The 20,538-nt window shown below is 43.0% G+C and overlaps 1 protein-coding gene across 3 annotated transcripts in view; it reads right to left on the bottom strand.

Moving 5' to 3' along the window:
• Nucleotides 1-16,064: 16,064 nt before the first annotated feature.
• Nucleotides 16,065-20,538, bottom strand: part of LOC119969268 (5-hydroxytryptamine receptor 2A-like) — a 694,558-nt gene continuing 690,084 nt past the window's right edge. For all 3 annotated transcript variants that reach the window (XM_038802644.1, XM_038802645.1, XM_038802642.1), the window contains one exon: nt 16,065-20,194. In XM_038802644.1, the coding sequence (XP_038658572.1) occupies nt 19,338-20,194 (857 nt within the window). In that variant the 3' untranslated portion in view covers nt 16,065-19,337. The remainder of the gene's footprint in view (nt 20,195-20,538) is intronic.

The following is a 20,538-nucleotide window of genomic DNA, read 5'->3' as shown; positions in this document are numbered from 1 at the left end:
TGGCGCCTTGGGGGGGATTTTCACAGGAACTTTATTGCAGTGTTAATGTAAGTCTACTTGTGACACAAATAAAGATTATTATTATAAATATATATTTTGCTGTTGTAAAGATAGACCATTTTATTTTGTTCCACTTGTCTAAATCTGGACCATCAGAGCCCTCACCAATGCACCATAAACATTATAAGGCAGTGGCACTATGGTGACTGGCGTAAACAAACATGCTGGAGCGACCTATGTTTATATACACTACTATGTCCATCACCACATGAACAGTCTGAAAGACAGGAGGAATTACATTGGTTGAAGCCAAAGTGAAAAGGAGGTTGTGCATGACAGGCATTACAGTCTTGGAGGTAGACTGAGTCAGTATTATTGATGCTATGCACAGTATGATATGACAGAGAGAGGAACACAACGCCAATTGAGATACTACAGCACAGTTCACCGTCCAGGGATCACCATTTTAAGTAATCTGCTGTTATGTCTACTGTGAGGTAGTAGGAGGGGTGGGGGCAGTGGTCACTGTTCCAAGCAGCTGTGCTTTTACAACCTCCAGATGTGCAGTCAGCTGTAATGTGAGAGGTGGTAGAACAGATGTTTGTTGGTCTGCTCCCAGCTGCACAAACAACCACCTGCAACCGTTGCAAAACACTGCAAGAACCAAGACAATGTTCCATAACCTGACGGTGACGCAAGAGGCAGGTCACACAAACTCAAAAACATCGAGTCTTTCACCCTGATACATATTATCATCAGGAGATGCCTCCACCATTACCACACTCTAATTGGACTTCCACAGTTAAATGAGGTTACTTTCTCCAGAGTTGTGGCTGCCATGAAAGGATTAGGAAGGGCACAAATAAACACTTTTGTCAAACTCTATTCTATGATGTTTAAACAGAGGTAATCCATTCATTGTAAATGCTTCCATTAAAAAAACAGACAAGGGGATACCATAAATTAGCACACGGCCACGTAATGTTGGTGTAAGCCAGTTATTGAATGTTGATGTGCAGAATTGGCAAAAACGTTTGGAAGTGATATATCAGGAAATGGGTGAGACCTTTTCAAGGCTTACAAATGAGATAAAAACAAAAAATGTTGGCAATACTCAGCTGGTCAGGCAGGATATGTGGAGATAGAAACAGTGTTAACATTTCAGATTGACGACCTTCCATCAAAACTGAAGATAGATAGAAATGTAAGAGTTTTTAAACCAGTGGAATGGAGGAACAGGCAGAAAGAACGTAAGTGAAGAAAGCTCTACAATAGGGTGGAGGGCAGGAGAGATTAACTGATTAAAAGATTTTGTGCTGAAAAAGTGAGATTGCCAATGGGTATTGCAACGAAACAAAGGCTGTGTTCAAATGAGAGACGAATGGCGTTATATCATTCAATTAAATGCAACATGAAGGGATAAAGTAAGAAAGCCAGCAAAACAAAAATCAAGGTAGAGGTTATAATGTAAAGCTGTTGAACTCAATATTGAATCCAGAAGGCAGTTGAGTTCCTAGCTGAAAGATGAGGTGCTGTTCCTTATGCTTGCATTGAGCTTCATTGAAACACTGCAACAGGCCAGAGAGGTCAGAGTGGGAGCAAGGTAGAGGATTAAAATGTCAAGTGGCAGGATGGTCGGGGTCATGCTTTCAGACTAAACAAAGGTGTTCTGCAATGTGGTCAACCAGTCTATGTTTGGTCTCTCCAATGTTGAGGAGCCCACACCATGAACAGTGTCTACAGTTTGACAAATTGAATTATTATATATTTGCCCTGATCATTTATTCTAAATAGGGCAGGACTCGGCAACACCCCCTAAAACTGCAACATCCACTACCTAGAAAGAGGCATGGGAACCTTCAAGTTTCTCTCCTCCTTCCCACACATCACCCTGACTTGGACAAATATCACCCATCTTTCATCATTGCTGGCTCACAATCCTGGAACGCTCTACAGGAGTCAAATCGCCATAGTCCCAGATCACCAGAGGCTGCTCTCCCCTTTGAGCGGGGAGAGCTGACTGGTGTGACTTGACCTGAGGATCACCACACCTCAGGCGAGGGGCAAGGTTGAGAAGGTGGGCCTTCATGAATAACCTCAGCCAGTATTGGAATTGAACCCGCACTTGTTGGCCTCACTCTGCAACACGAACAAGCTATCCAGCCAACTGAAGTAAACCTGCCCCAGCATAAGAAGCAGCTTCAACACATGGGCTGCAGGACCTCAAGAACTAAGCTCCCCATCACTACCTCAAAGACTAGGTGTTATGTTCTGTGTTGTGGCTGTGGTAAAGATACACACAGAACATCTAGTTCTTTCACTAATAAGATAATTTATTAACAAAATGAACGTGTGGAAAGATAACTAAAGAACTATAATATAAACTTTAACGAATAAGAGAATTCACCCGGAGCTACTTCTAGTGAGACTGTCCTCCAGTACAACTTACTACCAACTGCCCGATCTCTGGAGGCACATGGTGGATTTATTTCCCACCTGCTGGCCGGAGGTCGTATCAATAACTACATACATTAATAGAACTATATACATGTTGGGTGAAAAATATTCACAAATAGACAACGTGAGCAAAAGAAGCAATTTATTCTTTACAGAGCTCGTGGAGAAAGGTCTAGACTCCGCAGTCTTGCCATCACACTTTCTCTCTGAGCTGTGGCTTAAACTGGCTTAATATGCATTTTCAAAGCAAAATTAGTTGCATTCTCATTTACATACACCCAATCAATTCTTAGTTTTGCTGTTCATACCATTTTTAGTTATAAATCCTTATTCTCAGTATCTCAGTTCATGCCATAGATGGCTATCAATTCGTGACACAGAAGTTTACATTTATCAAATCCATATGTCGCGCGCGTGATTACATAAGGTTATGGGTTGCCAATGTAACTGTGCTTCACCAAACATGCTACGCATAACAATTTCAGACATGTAACTGTACACAGTTCACTACAAATTCAGTCTCTCAGGTTTACGGAGTAATCTGGTTGATCACCTGAGCAATGGCTGCAGAGATGATTGTGTTCCACCTTCATTTATTGTTGGTGTTCCTGCTTGTTCTCTATTCATTCTGTGGATATTTCTCTGAGTGCTAGCTTTTATTGGTGGTCTGTATCCTCTTCAAGTGTTTTGGGATTACATACCAACTCTTCTTTTGGACTCAAAATGAAGGGACGTTGAACTTTCAACAGCACTCTTTGGTTTCTCCGCAAGACTGTGCCATCTTCACTGATGATGAGATACAAATGTGGACCTGCCTGTTGCAGTACCTTTGCATGCCTGTACCATCCGTTTCCATTGACATCTAGTCTAATTGTGTCACCTGGATGCACTGGCTGAAGCTTCCTTGCGGATCTATCGTGGAACCCTATCTGCCTCCTTTTCTGAAGAAGCAGTTTCTGCCCCAGTCCTTGATCCACAGGGTGAGTAATAATGGAAGACAGTGTCGTTTGTAGCTGCCTATTCATTTGCAGCTGCGCTAGCAACTGCCCATTGATGAGCGGTGCTGAAAAACAGCTCAAAAGTGCCAGATACATGTCTTCCTGGTTGTCAACGGCTTTTTTCAGCAGCTGTTTAGCAATGTGCACGCCCTTTTCTGCCTTCCGGTTTGAGTGCGGGTATAAAGGACTTGAAATAATGTGCTTAAAGTCATAATGACAGGCAACCTCAGTCCACTCATAGTTTTTGAAGCAGGGACCATTGTCAGCCATAACAATGTTTGGTATCCCATGCCGAGCAAAAATCTCTTTGGCATGTTTGATAACATACTGAGCAGTCGAGTTCGCAAGCTGTGCCACCTCCGGATAATTAGAGAAGTAGACGATGACCAAAAGTATTCTTTCCCACTGAAGTGAAAAAGATCCATGCCCACGTTCTGGCAAGGAGTTGTGATGATTTCACCCATGTGCTTTTCTCTGCTTACACTAGAACTTCTGCCAAGTGTCACAGTTATCAACCATGACTGCAATGTCCTGGGTGATGCCTGGCCAATAAACTCTATCCTTGGCCCTGCGCTTGCACTTTTCAATGCCCAGGTGCCCTTCATGGAACTTCTTGAGAATGTGTGGCCTGAAGGAATGCGGAATTACAATCCTTTGCTGTTGCAGTAGAAATCCATTTGCCTCACTCAACTCTACCCTCACCTTGTAATAGTCTGAGCAGGAACACTTAGGCAATCCCTCTTGGAGATACTTTATTACTTTTTGTAGGACTGTGTCCTTGGCTGTTTCTTCCTTTATTAGACACAACTTATCATCAGAGACTGGAGGATAAGCAGTGACGTGATTAACATGGACTTGCACGTCTTCATCAACCAGGTGTACCTCATTGATACCCGTGGCTCGAGAAAGCGCGTCAGCGACAATGAGATGCTTTCCTGGTGTAGATTAGGTCAAAACCGTAGCGTTGGAGCTTCAACATCATGTGCTGGATCCTTGGGACATTTCAACAAATTCTTCTGTACAATTGAAATGAGTGGCCAGTGGTCAGTCTCCACAAGAAACGTCAGAAGACCATACACAATCATGGAACCTTGTCCAAACCATTGATTAACCAAGGTATTCTTTTTCAATTTCCACATACCTGCGCTCCGTCTCTGACATTGCTGTGAATGCATATGCCACAGGCAGCCAGCTGTCTTCTGCATTCTGCTGCAATAACACCGCTCCCAGGCCATCCTTAGATACATCGGTTGAAATTTTGGTCTTTTTGCAGGGTCAAAAAATGCGAGAACTGGCGCTGTAGTCAAGGAGATCTGCAATGCTTGCCATTCCTGCTCGTGTCTGGGGAATCATTGGAATACTGCATCCTTTTTGATCGTATCTCGGAGGTGAGAGGTTTTAGATGCCAGGTCGGGAACGAATTTGCCAACAAAGTTGACCATTCCTAACATCCGTAGGATACCTTTTTTATCTGTGGGATGTGCCATCGTGAAAATAGCCTTTATCTTCTCATGATCCGACTGCATGCCTTAAGCAGAGAGCCTATCCCCAAAGGTGATGCTGTCAACCTCAATTTGACACTGCTTTGTTAAGCTTTAGGCCATTCTCTATATACTTTTTAAGATCTGAGAAGCTTTCTGTCATGCTCGAAACGTGTGGACCCCCAAATTATTATGTCATCCACATAGACCTTGGACGCCTGGTAACCCTTTAACTATGTGCTTCATAGGATCATGGAAATTTTCTGAAGCAGAAATTATGCCAAATGGCATCTGAAGGAAATAATAGCGGTCCAAGGGTGTGTTAAATATACACAGCTTTGTGCTCGCTTTGTCCAGTTTGAGCTGCCAAAAGTCTTGTGACACGTCCAACTTGCTGAAACATGTCGCTCCAGCCATCTCACGTTATTTTCTCCCTCTTGTGAATCGGGTGGTACTCCCCTCTTGATGTTAAGGTTGAGGCCTTTGGGGTCCATGCATATTCGTAAGTCATTATTCCTCTTCTTGACGCACGCCATAGAGTTAACCCAGTTATGCGTTTGATGACTCCAAGAGCCATCATTCTGTCTAACTCGGCTTTTAATTTGTCCTTCAATGGTGCAGGTACATGTTTTGGCGCGTGTACGTCTGGTTTCGCATTCTCCTTCAATTGGATGCGGTACATAAAAGTCAGAGTGCCAAAGCTTTGAAATATCTCCGGAAAGTCCTGTATGATGGATTCTATGGAAGCATGTTGGCGGGGGTACCATGCTTTCTGCACTATAAACCCGTTTAACGGGCCCAAGTGCTTCCATGCTTCCAATACTCAAGAGAAATGTGCGCTCTTGTCTCCACCTGGGAATATGTAATTCATACAAATTCTGTCTTTTACAGTTACTGCGAGTTCACATGCTCCCAACATTGTGATCCCATGACCATTATAGTCCTTCTAGTATAGCTATTGATCGATGAACCATTTTTGGTTTATTTTAAGCCTTTTTAATGCTGACAAAGTGATAGGTTGGCCCTCACTCCCATGGCGGGCTTGCATTGATGAGTGTGCCATTAGCCATCAATGGAATCGTCACTCTATCTTCTATGGCATTCGCATCTGCATCACTATGGCTGCAAATTGTGACGAAAAATTAGCTGTTTCGCCTGTCGGACTAATTCGTGTCCTCATCGAAATCATATCAAATAGCCTGGTCGGCGATGCATATCTCATTAATTAAATTAAAACTGGTTCTGGTGGGTCCACTGTTGGATGTTAAAAACATTGCCTCGCAAGTGATATGCTCTTCCACTTATAATACACCTTCCCAAATTCTGGACATTGTCGTGGCCCATGTCGATTGCTGCATTGCTGGCACAAAATGGCCACCTGCACTAAGGCTACGTTTCTTCTTTGACTGTGTCACTATGGTTATGGCGCTGGCATCTTCTGTCACATTGGTGTCAAAACGTTTCAGATTGAGCGCGCTAATCTGCTGTGCAGCTAGCTTGATTGCGTTTTCTAGTTGAAGCTCATTTTCCTCTCACGTACCTTGTCATTTGATATCCCGAACACTATCTGATCGTGGATAATCAACGAATTTAAAGTTCTTAAATTGCACGACTGTGCCTTCAGACAAATGTTTTATTTTTCTTCGTGGAGCAATGCCGATCAAAGTACTTTATTACTTCATCAAAACTCTTGCTGTCCGTCTCAACGTCGAACGCAAAGGTATTATAAATTTCTATGGCTTGAGGACCTGCTATCGTGAGCAGCAACGCAACATGCCTCTCGTCAAGCTGTGCCTGCAGGCCAAAGGCTGCAACATAGAGTTTGAATTGCTGCTTAAAAACACACCAATTCTCATCCACATTACCAATGACTTGAAGCTGGTGAGGTGCCTTCAGACCTTCCATCTCTAACATTGCAGTCTTTCCATGCCTTGAGTTCCAGTTGCCCGTAGTTTACCAGGTAGGTGGAAGAATTCTTTTTTTCTTTCTTCGGTCTGCTTTCATCCCGTCTTCTCCTTAGTTATCTTCAATTGTTCGACACTCTTACTACCATGTTGTTTTTGCGTTGTGGCCATGGTAAAGATCTACTTCTTTGAGTGGCAAGATTGTTTATTAACAAAATGAACACATGGAAAGATAATTAACAAACTATAATACAACGGTAACGAATAAGTGAATTCAGTGATAAATCCTAGAGCTACTTCTAGTGTGACTGACCTCTAGAATGACTTACTACCTACTGCCGATCTCTGGAGTCACATGGTGGATCTCTATCTCCATCTGCTGGTCGGCGGTCGTAACTATATAACTATATATATTACTGTTCACATGCATATCACACTAGGGATGGGCAATCAAAATGCCAGCCATGCCAGCAATGCCCATATCCTGAGGATGCAAAAGAATTTTGCGAGATTATTATGAGAGATTATTTTAGCTGAATGAAAGGAGGATTTTGGAAGTCTATAAGAATATGCTTAAAGATCTGTTTACAATGGAAAGGCGTAAAACAATTCTTCGAACATGTTGTGGTTTAAAAGAAAAGCTGTTTTTTCTGTAACATTTGTAACTTGGGCTCCACCTGTGAGTCAAGTTGAAATGGAAAGTGAAAGTGAAGTGATGGAAGTGAAAGTGAAGTGATGGAGTACTAGAGGAACGCAGGCCATGAGAAAAAACAATTTCTCTTCATGTTTTCGAATAAAATTCAATTTGGTGTGGTCCAATCAAGGACTGATCATATACCCCAGAAATTAATATAGGAGGCACAGACAGATTGCAGCAGATTCCTATGGATAAAAAGATGTTAAGACATGAATAAGACGATCAGAGAGAAATCCCGCTGGGAAGGATTGGACCCAGTCAGATCAGATTTGATCGAACTGCAGTTAACCTTGACTGACTATTGTGGGGGATACTGTATGTCTTGCAAATAAAAGCCATTGGATTTTCAGTACCATTGTGCCAGTTATAATTTTTAATCTCTGGACGATTACAAAAACTTCCATGATAATACCTCCCCCTGAATGGTGAGAAGCCTAAAGCTTTTGGTACAATAAATTACGATCCCGGACCAGACCTCAACAGTTAATAGACTACCGGACAGAAACCCCAACATTTAATTTAATTTAGTAAGGCTGCGAGGAAAGGATGCTTCACTCCAGGGTTGCTTTCACACACATACAGGGATATGGTATATTAAAACAAACTTTATTACTCACACTGTGCTATTAAACTTATCATAAAGAAAACAGCTTATAATTACCAGTTAAACAATGCTTAACAATGAAAATGAACAATGACAATGAAACACTACATCTTAACTTCTATCTTTTATCTCCACTCAAGTAAAACCCATGCAGGTCAAAATCCACTGTTCAATACAGTTAACGAACCCAGGAATACTTGCTGTAAAGAGATGTCTCCGATAAACTGCTTTGAGAGATCCTTCAGGAAACCAGCTTTCAGATTCTTGCCTGTGTCAACTACTGTTTAACCTGCCAGCCTTTTCAGAAACTGTTTTGTTCACAGGCAAAATCTTTTTAACTGAACAGCTTTGAGAGAAGCAGCTAGTTTGTTCATACAGATCAAACACTGAACTGCAAAACTCAACACCTGACTGCTTCCGCCCCTGACTCCTCCCACAGCTACACCTTCTTTCTAAAGCTAAACACAATGGTCGGAATTTACCGGCTATTTGTGCCGGCGGGATCCTCCAGTCCTACCTACAGTGCACCCTCACCTCTGGTTTCCCAGTGATATGGGGTGCATTAAACGGGAAATCCGATTGACAGGGGCAGCACAGTGGTTAACAGTGCTGTCTTACGGCGCCGAGGATCCTGGTTCAATCCCGCCCCAGGTCACTGTCCATGTGGAGTTTGCACATTCTTCCCGTGTCTGCGTGGGTCTCACCCCCACAACCCACAATGATGTGCAGGATAGGTGAATTGGCTACACTAAATTGCCCCTTAATTGGAAAAAAAAGAACTGGGTACTCTTTTTTTAAAGAAATCCTGTTGACGACGGCGGAACCAGAAAATCCCACTGGCGGGCTGCCTCTGCCGCCACAAAATGCACGGCATGTTTTACAAAAAATTTCGCCCAATATCTCGAATAATCTACTCCCCGGGGAACCCTCTTCATATAACAAATTCCATTCAACCAGCTTTTATAATGCTTTAATTATCTCTTGTCGCCAGAGTATCTGTCTTTTAAACCAGGACTTTAAAAAAAAGATACTGCAGCAGATGCACATACACACAATCCAGGCTTTTAACCCTTACACCAACGGCTGGTTTAGCACACTGGGCTAAATCGCGGGCTTTTAAAGCAGATCAAGGCAGGCCAGCAGCACGGTTCAATTCCCGTACCACCCTCCCCGAACAGGCGCCGGAATGTGGTGACTAGGGGCTTTTCACAGTAACTTCATTGAAGCCTACTTGTGACAATAAGCGATGTTCATTTCATTAATTTTTCAAATACATATAATACAATATATCTGAAATTCCTACATTCATCGCAATCCAAGTTTTGCAGCTGAAGTCTTTATTTGGGTTAAAACCTATTTTCTTGTGATCCTGCATTTCCTTGTCGACCTGCCCCTCCAACATAAACCAAATAGCTGATATGGTCACAAAACATACAAATCTGCCAATCGCAAACCAACCAGCTTGGTTTCAAAATCAGGAAATGCTGGAAATCAGAGCCAGAGAGATAAATCATGGGCTCAGGTTCTTCTCCTGTTTCCGGACCCCTTCTCCCTCTGTTTAACCATCGCCATCATATCCTTCAGGCATCCATAATTGGGAACCATGATTGAATCTAACTGTTTCATCTAGGTTGAGAAAATTTCTTGGCTTTCGCACTCTATGCATCTATTTATAAGATCCGTCGAAGGATCACATTTTAGTATAATATACTTCACAACCACAGCTTTGTCAGTCAATACAAGTTGGTCATTCATACTATGCAACCAGTTCCACCTCTTTGAACCTGCAAAACCCAGACAGCAACCTTCAAAAGAATTGAACCTCAAGCATTGCAAACAATAATCCCATGTGTGAATTAGAATAGCTTGAACTAAGCGCCATATTCAATTGGCACCTGACTAGACCCGACCCAGAAAAGATCCGCCCAGCGCCCCCGACTTCCCGGAAAATGGAGAAGAGGAGAATCGACATGGAGGCCTGACCAGGCCTACTCCAAGGCGTGATCTTAGGAACGTCCGACCTGACCATCAACGCCGGAAATGACCATGTGACCCGGCCCAACCTGACCGAGGAACACTAAATACCCCCAAAACAGTGAAGACCCCATGTGAGGACCCGAAACACGCCAAAACTCTTTATTATTAAATATTGTTTTGGCAATTTATTTCAGCATGCTTGGATCACTGTCTGTGCGGAGTCTGCACATTCTCCCCGTGGGCTTCCTCCGGGGGCTCCGCTTTCCCCCCACAAGTCCCAAAAGACATGCTGTTAGATGAATTGGACATTCTGAATTCTCCCTCAGTGTACCTGAACAGGCTCCGGAATGTGGCGACTAAGGGCTTTTCACAGTAACTCATTGCAGTGTTAATGTCAGCCTACTTGTGACAATAATAAAGATTTATTATTATTATTTTATTATTTTATTTATTATTCTCTCTTCTTACCTTAACTTTACTTGTTGAAATTAAATTTAATGTAGCAAGCAGTTCTCAGGCAGTTGTGGATGTGTTTCTTGCTGAAAGGGAATAAGAGGCTCACAGGATGTTTGATTGCTTTTGGAGGGATGGGGAAAGGGATTATTTGTGTTTTATTGCTCCAGTAGAACTGGGAAGTGTTGGAAATGTTCAGCATGTCTATTTGGCAGCATCTGTGTTGAGAAACTGTATTGAGGTCAGTGACCCTTCATCAGAACTCATGTAGATGGTGGACCTGAAGGTTGGTGGTGCCTGACCTGCTAAGTATTTCCAGCATTTTCTGTTTCAGATTAAGATTTCCAGCATCTGTGGTACTTGACACTCCTATTCGATGCCCCATGCTGGGCATTTGTAACTGTGAATAGTTTCCCTATTTAAAATAAAAAAATATTATCACTCACTGCAAAGTGTTATTTTTCTGTAACAAGCCACTTACATGGATAGAAATAGTACTTTATTACAGGTAATTGGTTGATACAAATTCACTGGTAGGTTTTGCTATTTTAAGTTTGGCAGTCAAACAAGGAGTTTAGATTTAGATTTATTATGTGTACCCAGGTACAGTGAAAAGTATTGTTCTGCATACAGTCCAGGCAGATCGTTCCATACATGAAAAACATAGGGCAGACGATGAATACACAATGTAAATACATATAGACATCGGGTGAAGCGTATGGAGTGTAGTGCTACACAGTTGAGAATATGTAGAGAGAGATCAGTTCAATCCATAAGAGGGCCATTCTGGAGTTTGTTAACAGCGGGGAAGAAAATGTTTTAGAATCTGTTAGCGTGTGTTCTTAGGCTTTTGTACCTCCTGCCCGATGGAAGAGGTTGGAAGAAAGAATAATCCAGGTGGAAAGAGTCTTTGATTATGCTGCCCGCTTTCCCAAGGCAGCGGGAGGTGTAGACAGAGTCAGTGGATGGAAGGTGAGTTCGCGTGATGGACTGGGCTGTGTTCAGACCCTCGGAAGTTTCTTACAGTCTTGGGCAGAGAAGTTGCCTACCAGGCTGTGATGCAGCCTGATAAGAAGCTTTCTATGGTGCATTTGTAAAAATTGATGAGAGTCAATGTGGACATGTCGAATTTCCTTAGTTTCCTGAGGAAGTATTGGCGCTGTTGTTTTCTTGATCGTAGCTTCAATGTGGGTGCACCAGGACACATTGCTGGTGATGTGCACACCGAGAATTTGAAATTGTCAACCATCTCCACCTCAGCACCACTGATGCAGTCAGGGGTGTGTATGATACTTTGCTTCCTTAAGTCAATGACCACCTCCTTAGTAGTGTTGACATTGTGGGGGAGAATTTTGCCAGTCATATGTGTGTATGGAGTATAGGAGGGGGCTAAGTACACAGCATTGCGGGGCCCCGGTATTGAGGACTATCGTGCAGGAAGTGTCATTGTTTATCTTTGCAGATTGTGGTCTAGGGGCAGGAATTTGATGATCCAGTTACAGAGGGAGAAGCCAAGTCCTAGGTTTGGGAGTTTTATTATGAGCTTGGCTGGGAAGGCGGAGCTGTAGTCAATGAATAGGAGTCTGACGTAGGTGTCCTTGTTGTCGAGATGCTCCAAGGATGAGTGTACGGCCAGGCAGATATCGTTTTAGCGGTAGGTGAATTACAGTTGAAAAGGCTTTCTGGGAGAATGGAGTTGACGTGTCTCATGACCAACCTCTTCAAAATGATAGATGTCAAAATGGTAGTGATTGAGGGTGGAGGACCAAGATCAAGAGTAGGATTTAACTACTTGTCCTTGCCCCGTGACACAGACTGGCCTTGGTGTAATTTGTACAAAAATGGGAGAAAGAAATGGGTTTGCTGTCAGCCTTGGTCTCTCACACTCTCATCTCGCTCTCCCACCCTCCTCTCACGCCCTCTCCTCCTCTGCTTCCTCGCTCTTTTGCTCTCCTCTCTTGCCCTCTCCCGCTCTCCTCTCTCGCCCTATTTCGCTCTCCTCTCTCCCACACTCTCCCTCTCCTCCTCCTCTCCATCACACTCTTCTCTCTCCCACTCTCCTTTCTCCCTCCCTCACTCTACCCTCACTCTCCTCTCTCTCCCTCCCTCTCATACTCTCCTCACCGTTTCTCACTCTCCTTTCCACTCGCATCTCTATCTCTCACTCATCTCCCTTATCTCTCTCTCTCATCTCTCTCAACTTTTTCTCCTCTCACCTCACACTCATCTCTTTCACTCATCTCTCACTCATTCATCTCTCACTCACTCATCTCTCTCATACTCACTCACCTCCCTCACACTCATCTCCCTCACTCTCTCACCTCATCTCACACTCAACTCTCTCTCTCAGCTCCCTCACACTCATCTTTCACCTCACAAATTCCCTCATCTCTCACACTTATCTCCCTCTCCTCTCTCACTACTTATCTCACACTCACTCATCTCCCTCTCCTCTCTCACACTCTCATCTCTCATTCACTTATCTCTCACACTCACTCACCTCTCTCATACTCACTCATCTCTCCCTCACACTCATCTCCTTCACTCTCTCAACTCATCTCTCACTCTCAACTCACACTCAACTCTCTCACACTCATCTCCCTCACACTCATCTCTCACCTCTCCCACACATCTCACACTCACTTATCTCTCGCACTCACTCATCACACATTCACTCATCTTTCACACTCATCTCCCTCTCCTCTCTCACATTCACTCATCTCTCTCACTCATCTCATACTCGCTCACCTCTCACACTCATCTCTCACACTCATCTCTCATGCTTAGTCATCGCGCTCACACTCATCTCTCACACTCTCATCTCCCTCACCTCTCACTCTCATCTCTCCCTCACACTCTCACACTCATCTCTCTCTCATCTCACTCACTCATCTCTCACTTACATTCACACTCACTCATCTCTCACATTCACTCATCTCCCTCATCTCTCATTCATCTCTCTCATCTAAACTCTCACTCTCATCCCTCTCATCTCATACATCTCACACTCATCTGCCTCTCTCACATTCTGGTCTCTCACACTTCTCATACTCATCTCACTCATCTCTCTCTCACATGCATCTCTCACTCTCCTCTCCCTCTCATCTCTCACCTCTCTTATCTCTCACACATCTCTCATCTCACACTCACTCATCTCTCACTCACTCATCCCTCACACTCATCCCTCACACTCATACTCATCTCTCACAATCATCTCCCTCACATCTTTCTCACTCATTTACCTCTCATCTCTCTTGCATTCTCATCACTCGCACTCTCACATTCACTTATCTCTCACACTCATTCACTCATCTTTCACACTCACTCATCTCTCTAATACTCACTCATCTCTCCCTCACACGAAAGGGACAATGCTGGAAAATCTCAGCAGGTCTGGCAGCATCTGTAGGGAGAGAAAAGAGCTAACGTTTCGAGTCCGATGACTCTTTGTCAAAGCTTTGACAAAGAGTCATCAGACTCAAAATGTTAGCTCTTTTCTCTCCCTACAGATGCTGCCAGACCTGCTGAGATTTTCCAGCATTGTCCCTTTCGTTTCAGATTCCAGCATCCGCAGTAATTTTCTTTTCTCCCTCACACTCATCTCCTTCACTCTCTCAACTCATCTCTCACACTCTCAACTCTCACACACTCATCTCCCTCTCGCTCATCTGCCTCTCACCTCTCTCATCTCTCCAACACATCTCTCATACACTCATTCCCTCATCTCTCACTCACTTATCTCTCGCACTCACTCATCACACATTCACTCATCTCTCTCATCTCCCTCTCCTCTCACACTCATCTCTTTCACACTCTCATCTCTCACATTCACTCATCTCTCACATTCACTCATCTCTCACTCACTCATCTCATACTCGCTCACCTCTCACACGCATCTCTCTCTCAACTCATCTCTCATACTTAGTCATCGCGCTCACACTCATCTCTCACTCTCATCCCCCTCACTCTCATCTCCCTCACCTCTCACTCTCATCCCCCTCTCTCATCTCTCACACTAACATTCACACTCACTCATCGCTCACATTCACTAATCTCCCTCATTTCTCTCACTCTCATCTCACATACTCATCTACCTCTCTCACATTCTCATCTCTCTCTCACATGCATCTCACTCACTCTCATCGCTCATCTCCCTCTCATCTCTTATCTCTCTCACACACATCTCTCTCATCTCACACATCTCTCACACTCATCTCTCAGACTCAATTCTCTCACTCATCTCCCTCTCATCTTTCTACCACTCTCATCTCTCACTCATTTCCCTCTCATACGCTCATCTCTCTTGCACATTCTCATCTCTCGCACTCATCTCTCACACATCTCCCTCTCACTCAACTCACTCTCTCCTTTCACACATCTCTCTCATCTCCCTCACACTCGTCTCTTTCACATTCATCTCTCACTCATCTCACACTCTCATCTCTCCCTCACTCTCATCTCACACTCCCATCTCTCTCACTGTCAGCTCGTTCACTCTCATCTCTCTCCCTCGTCTCCCTCCTCTGAATTTCTCTCTCTCTGTCTCCTCTCTGATCTTACTCTCTGTCTCCTCTCATCTCACTCTCACCTCCCTCTCTCTCACACTCCCGCACAGGAGAAGTCAGGGCCACACCACCATTGTGGCGAGGTTGTTGAGGGAAGTCCACATGCACCATTGACTGAGGGAACACTTAGAGGAGAGTCTGGTCAGGATGTGCGGGTAAGCAAAAAGGCACTGGGCTTACATTTCACTGCAGCCAGGTCTGAAGTGTGCACAAAACAGCTCCGAACCACCACCAAACTGAACCAGGTAGGAGGCCCGGCACAAGGCACGGGGCCCGAGGCAATCCAGCGCCTGCCACGTGCCTAACGATGGTTGTTCAGAGGAAGGGGAATCATTGGCTCAGAGCCTGTCAATCGCAATGGTCTGGGCGCCTTATTGGCTGCTATCGACATTGACCCTCGTGATTGACAGTCTACTCAGCCAATGGACGCTCATCGATCCCCCCCCCCCCCAACCCGGCGCACCCGCCGCCCGCCGCTGTGATTAACACCTCGTGCAACCCCCTCCCCAGACCTTGTTCTGTATGAGTTAACATCTCAGGTTGTGTCCTTTTGTCGCATTGTGGAAACCTTAGACATATGTGATTATCTGGAAGATGCAGTGTGACCCTTAAATTAACAGTCAATATCTCAGTGTTGCTGCTATGCGCCAGAAAGCCCTCATTGTCACCTCGACCCTATATAGATCATTTACATTAGCTTCAGTTACCTTAAAGCCTGGACTTTAATTCTTTACATGAAAGCAAATTGCCATTTAAATTACTTACAGTTTCAGTTTTTTTTCCATTAGCTTCTCTAAAAAGAATCAGGAACCATCTCCCTATGTGTGAAATAACTGACCACATTGACAACTGAAAGAAGGCGTACATTGCAATATTTCCAAAATTAAATTGTAACCACCTTTATTAATCCTAAAATGCCAGACATTGGTTTCTTGAAATGTTTTTATTGGCACAATATATGGAAAACTCAAAATACACAACTGAAGCAACAAAACTTAAATCATGACTTTGTACACTATTGAGAACAAAGTTGTGTCTTCTCGGTACAGGGGCGATGTGAAATCTCAGCACATTACATATTAGTTGCACAAAAATCAAGACAGGTAATTTTCAGCATCAAAGCATCAAACAGGGAACAATTCAATCTTACAGAAACAATGGTAACAATGGAAACATGTCATCCCACAGAGGCTTTAGTGGTGTGGGAGTGGGGAAATTCCGAAAGTTGATTGTTGCATTGGCTCCCCAATGCCTTCATAACTCCTGGATGCAAGCTCAAGTCAACCACCACCATGGAGGCAGTCTCACAGTGGGATACGGAGGGCTATTGATATCTCCTCTCATTCACCCAATAAATGAGCCACAAGAATGTAAAGGCTGTGGCCTCTGTTATAACCTCTCCTGTTGTGTGCTTTCCCCTCAGCATTGATTCCTCCCACGTCCCAAAAGACGTGCTTTTAGGTGAATTGGACATTCTGAATTCTCCTTCAGTGTACCTGAACAGGCGCCGGAATGTGGCGACACGGGGATTTTCACAGTAACTTCATTGCAATGTAAGCCTACTTGTGACAATAATAATAAAGATTTATGAGCTATGAGCCTTCCTTATATTTTTTAAATGTCAGCCGGCCTCCAAGAATGTCTCCATTTTGAGGTGCCCTCATGCTCCATCCCGGCCTTAGGAGTGGCAACCATTTCTGGTGGGCCTGTTGTACCCTGCAGTGTTCCTTTTGGGCCTTGGGAACCCCTCCATAGCTAATTGAACGGCAAATGCAAAGGAATCCTATTAATTGGATGCCTCTTGTAAGATTGCAAGGCTGTGCGCCAGGAACCTCTGATTCTGCTTGAAACTGTTTTAAATTTGTGAAGTTGAATCGGTTTTATATGGTGTTAAGCTTTAAAATCGCTCCATTTAATAATAGGTGTTTCCTGTATGTTTAAAGGGACTGTGCCATATGCGGCTGGCCCAAGATACTGGAGTGGAAATCATATAATTCTGGTCTTGCTATCTGGGGATTAGCTTGGGCCTCCAGTCAGAGAGAGGGAATTATGGGAAGTAATCTGCAGATTAGCCATTTAGATTGTACTATACACATCTCCTTAATGCTCTATATTGGGCATTACTGAAGATTCAGTGTGGAAGATGTTTAAACGGGGGAAAAAAATTAAGGCTAAAAGGAAAATCTTTGCAGAGTTTCAGTGCAGCCCAGGGGAATAGAGTTAACACCATTTCCATGTCAGACCAATTTGGCTGCATTTATTCAGGGTGGCAGTGCCATTGTATCCCAGCAGCCTTTGCTGTTCCCGAGCAATGTAGAAGCCGATGCATTAATGCAGCATGAAATAAATGTATATCAAAATATATGACTTTATTCTGCTATATGTTGCTGTCAGGGCAGATAGATTCCCCCTGTTTAAACTGCAGAAGCAAATGGGGAGTTGGCAGAAGATGCACTCAAACCTGGGAAAGGTGCCCAAAGTGAACAAACATTATAAATCATTTTGATCTCTTAGTTTCACCTATATGTACAACAGAATAAAACATTTGAAAATGCTTATATATACAGCAGACCGCTGAAACATTAGATCATATTTTAATAATTCAAATGCAACTCAATCAAGAAACTTTTACTATGGTTCAATCTTTAGCCTGTTCCAATCTCCCATTATCTACATAATTTAAAAATTAACAAGTGATGAATTTTAATCCTGACTGATAAGTCTCTAAGATCAAAGTTTTGTTTCAATGTTTGATCAATGTTTTTAACAAGAGAGTCAAGCAAGGCTACAGTTGAGTTAGAATTTTTGCACAAATGTAGTACATCCAGAGGTGCTGTACTCCTCAAAACAATACCTTTCTGAGCGATAGTTATAAGATAACCAAAACCTTATTACAACAAATTTTACTATTTTTTAATAATGTACTTGTAAATGGATTTTACAGTTCATATAAAGAAAAGTCTCTATATTCACAACATTTTAAACTATTCACATGTCGAACATAGCATGTAAACCAGAACTGCACAGACGGCCTGCCATGAAACATCGGCAAATATAAATAATCTATTTTTGCACTGTTTTTGTAACTAAAGTTGACCATTGTGTCACTTTGTGCAGGTTCCTATCAAAAGGAAAACAAATGGAATTTACTATCTCAGTTAAATCTGGGAGTTGCTATTTACAAGTAACCAATCAAGTGCATCCCAAGAGCCAGGAAGGAGTTGACGGTGATGATGTTATGAAGAAAGACTGTTTAGAAACTAAAGGAATAATGAACAGGATTTGTGAATAGAATCGTTAATAAAATTTTGAAAGATTAATTTAGGGAAAAGAAGGCTGAGAAGTGCCGTGCTCTGGAGGTACTTAAAATTCGGAAAAGTTTTGATGGTCAGGATGCAGATAGAATGTATGCTATTGTGAGGTAAGACAGATTTTTGGCGTGGAAAGGAGTCAAGGGTTATGGGTCAAGGCAGGCAGGAGAGTGGAGTTAAGGCCCCAATCAGATCAGCCACGATCTTACTGAACGACAGAGAAGGCTCAAGGAGCCAAATTACCTATTGCTGCTCCTATTTCTCAGGGTTGTGGGGAAGATGAAATAGTCACCAAGAAATCTAATAGGGAATTCATAAGAAACTTCTTTAGCTGAAGAGTATTGAGAATGTGGAACACACTACCACATGGAGTGGTTGAAACAAACAGTATAGGAAATGGGCCTTTAAGGGGAAACGAGACAAACACATGAGGGAGAAGAGAATAGAGGGTCACAATGATAAATTTAGATGAGGAATGACAAGAGGAGGCTTGAAAGAAGCATAAATACCGGCATGTACTGACTGGGCTGAATGGCCTCTTTCTGTTTCATATACCCTTCATAATCCAATGTGATTTACTAAACATTCTGACAGTGCATGGTTATTTGAAAATAATTTAAAACAATTGCAATGGGCTGCAATACAATAACCAATCCAGTCAAATGTATTTACTTTTGATTCTTTCCCATAATCTGAACTGGAAAATCCAACTGTGCCAAGTTTCCTGTGCTCTGCTGTGTATAGCATTAAAGGCAGTGAACACATCATGTCTGGGATATGGTGGATAGCCAATATTCAATAGAACAGCACCTGAAGATGCAAGTGTCATGTTATCCTGTTTTATTAACTATCTCAAAGAAGACTTGCACTGTTTTGTAAAGGGTCTGCACTCAAACGTAGCTGACCTTTTCAGTGATATAAACTTTTTCAGTCCTTGATTTCTCCTGATGGGTTTCTCCAAGTGATTCGACAGAATGTACCCTGGTCCTCATTTCTGTGCTGTTTCTCAGGCTCTCCGTACTGGACAGCTGCAGTTTATCCTTGCTGGATGCCAGAGTGGGTACCGTGCTGACTAGAATTTGCTGAGCAGGCTTATTTTCATTCTTGTACTGACAATGAATGTACCTTGAAAAGGCCGATCGATAGGTTTTGTTGAAAAGTGTGTATACAAGTGGGTTAATACCAGAAGAGAGATACCCGACCCAGACAAAGATGCTGAGGAGTTCTTCAATGAGCTCTTTATCACACACCTTTGTGCAGATTACAGACATTACGTTGGTCACAAAAAATGGACACCACATCACAACAAAAAGAAAAAACACAATCCCAAGAACTTTGGAAGCCTTCTGCTCATTACTAATTGATTGCATTGACCGTCTTCCTGAAGTTCCCAGTTCTTTATTTAAAGAACACCAAGACGATATCTGAGGAGGTGTACCTTTAATGTCATACGTTTTTAACATTGCTGCTTTGTCTGATGAGTTGGCCGACAGAGGCCCCTTCTGAAGAAACATCCGAAAGTTCGTCCATTTGGGCTTGGGTTTAAAGACGTCCAAGCACAAAGTGGCTTCCTGCTGTAGTACTCGAATTGTCAAGAAGTAGCTGACCACCATTATTGTGAGGGGAATGAAGAACGCCACAAAGGAACCCACCAGGACAAAATGTTCATCTGTGAGAAAACAACTGTCATCCTGAAAAACCTTGGAAGCATCTTGGAGTCCAAAAACAGGGATCGGCATTGAAATACCTTGGAGATAATTTGATGAGAAAAGGAATAAGTTAAGAATGCTCAGCAACAAAATGGTAAACTCAGGTTAACAGATTCTAAACCAAATGTGCATATTGGAACCATTTCCAAAAGTACAAAATAAATCCCTCCTTTTACACAGCACTTGTCTCAAAGCACTTCAAAGTCAATTAGTTACCTTTGAAGTGTAGTCATTGTTGTAATGTTAGAAATAAGCCTATTTGCACACAGCAATCTCCTACAAACAGCAGTGTGATAATGATCAGATAATCTGTTTTCATGATGTTGGTTGAGGGATAAATATTGGTTAGGACTTTGAGAGGGTGAGGAAAGGGAGTGGAGGG

This window comes from Scyliorhinus canicula, chromosome 7, assembly GCF_902713615.1.
Source record: "Scyliorhinus canicula chromosome 7, sScyCan1.1, whole genome shotgun sequence".
In the NCBI taxonomy this organism is placed as follows: Eukaryota; Metazoa; Chordata; class Chondrichthyes; order Carcharhiniformes; family Scyliorhinidae; genus Scyliorhinus; species Scyliorhinus canicula.
The sequence above is the reverse complement of the archived record's forward strand: the minus strand, read 5'-3'. Positions and strand labels throughout refer to the sequence as shown.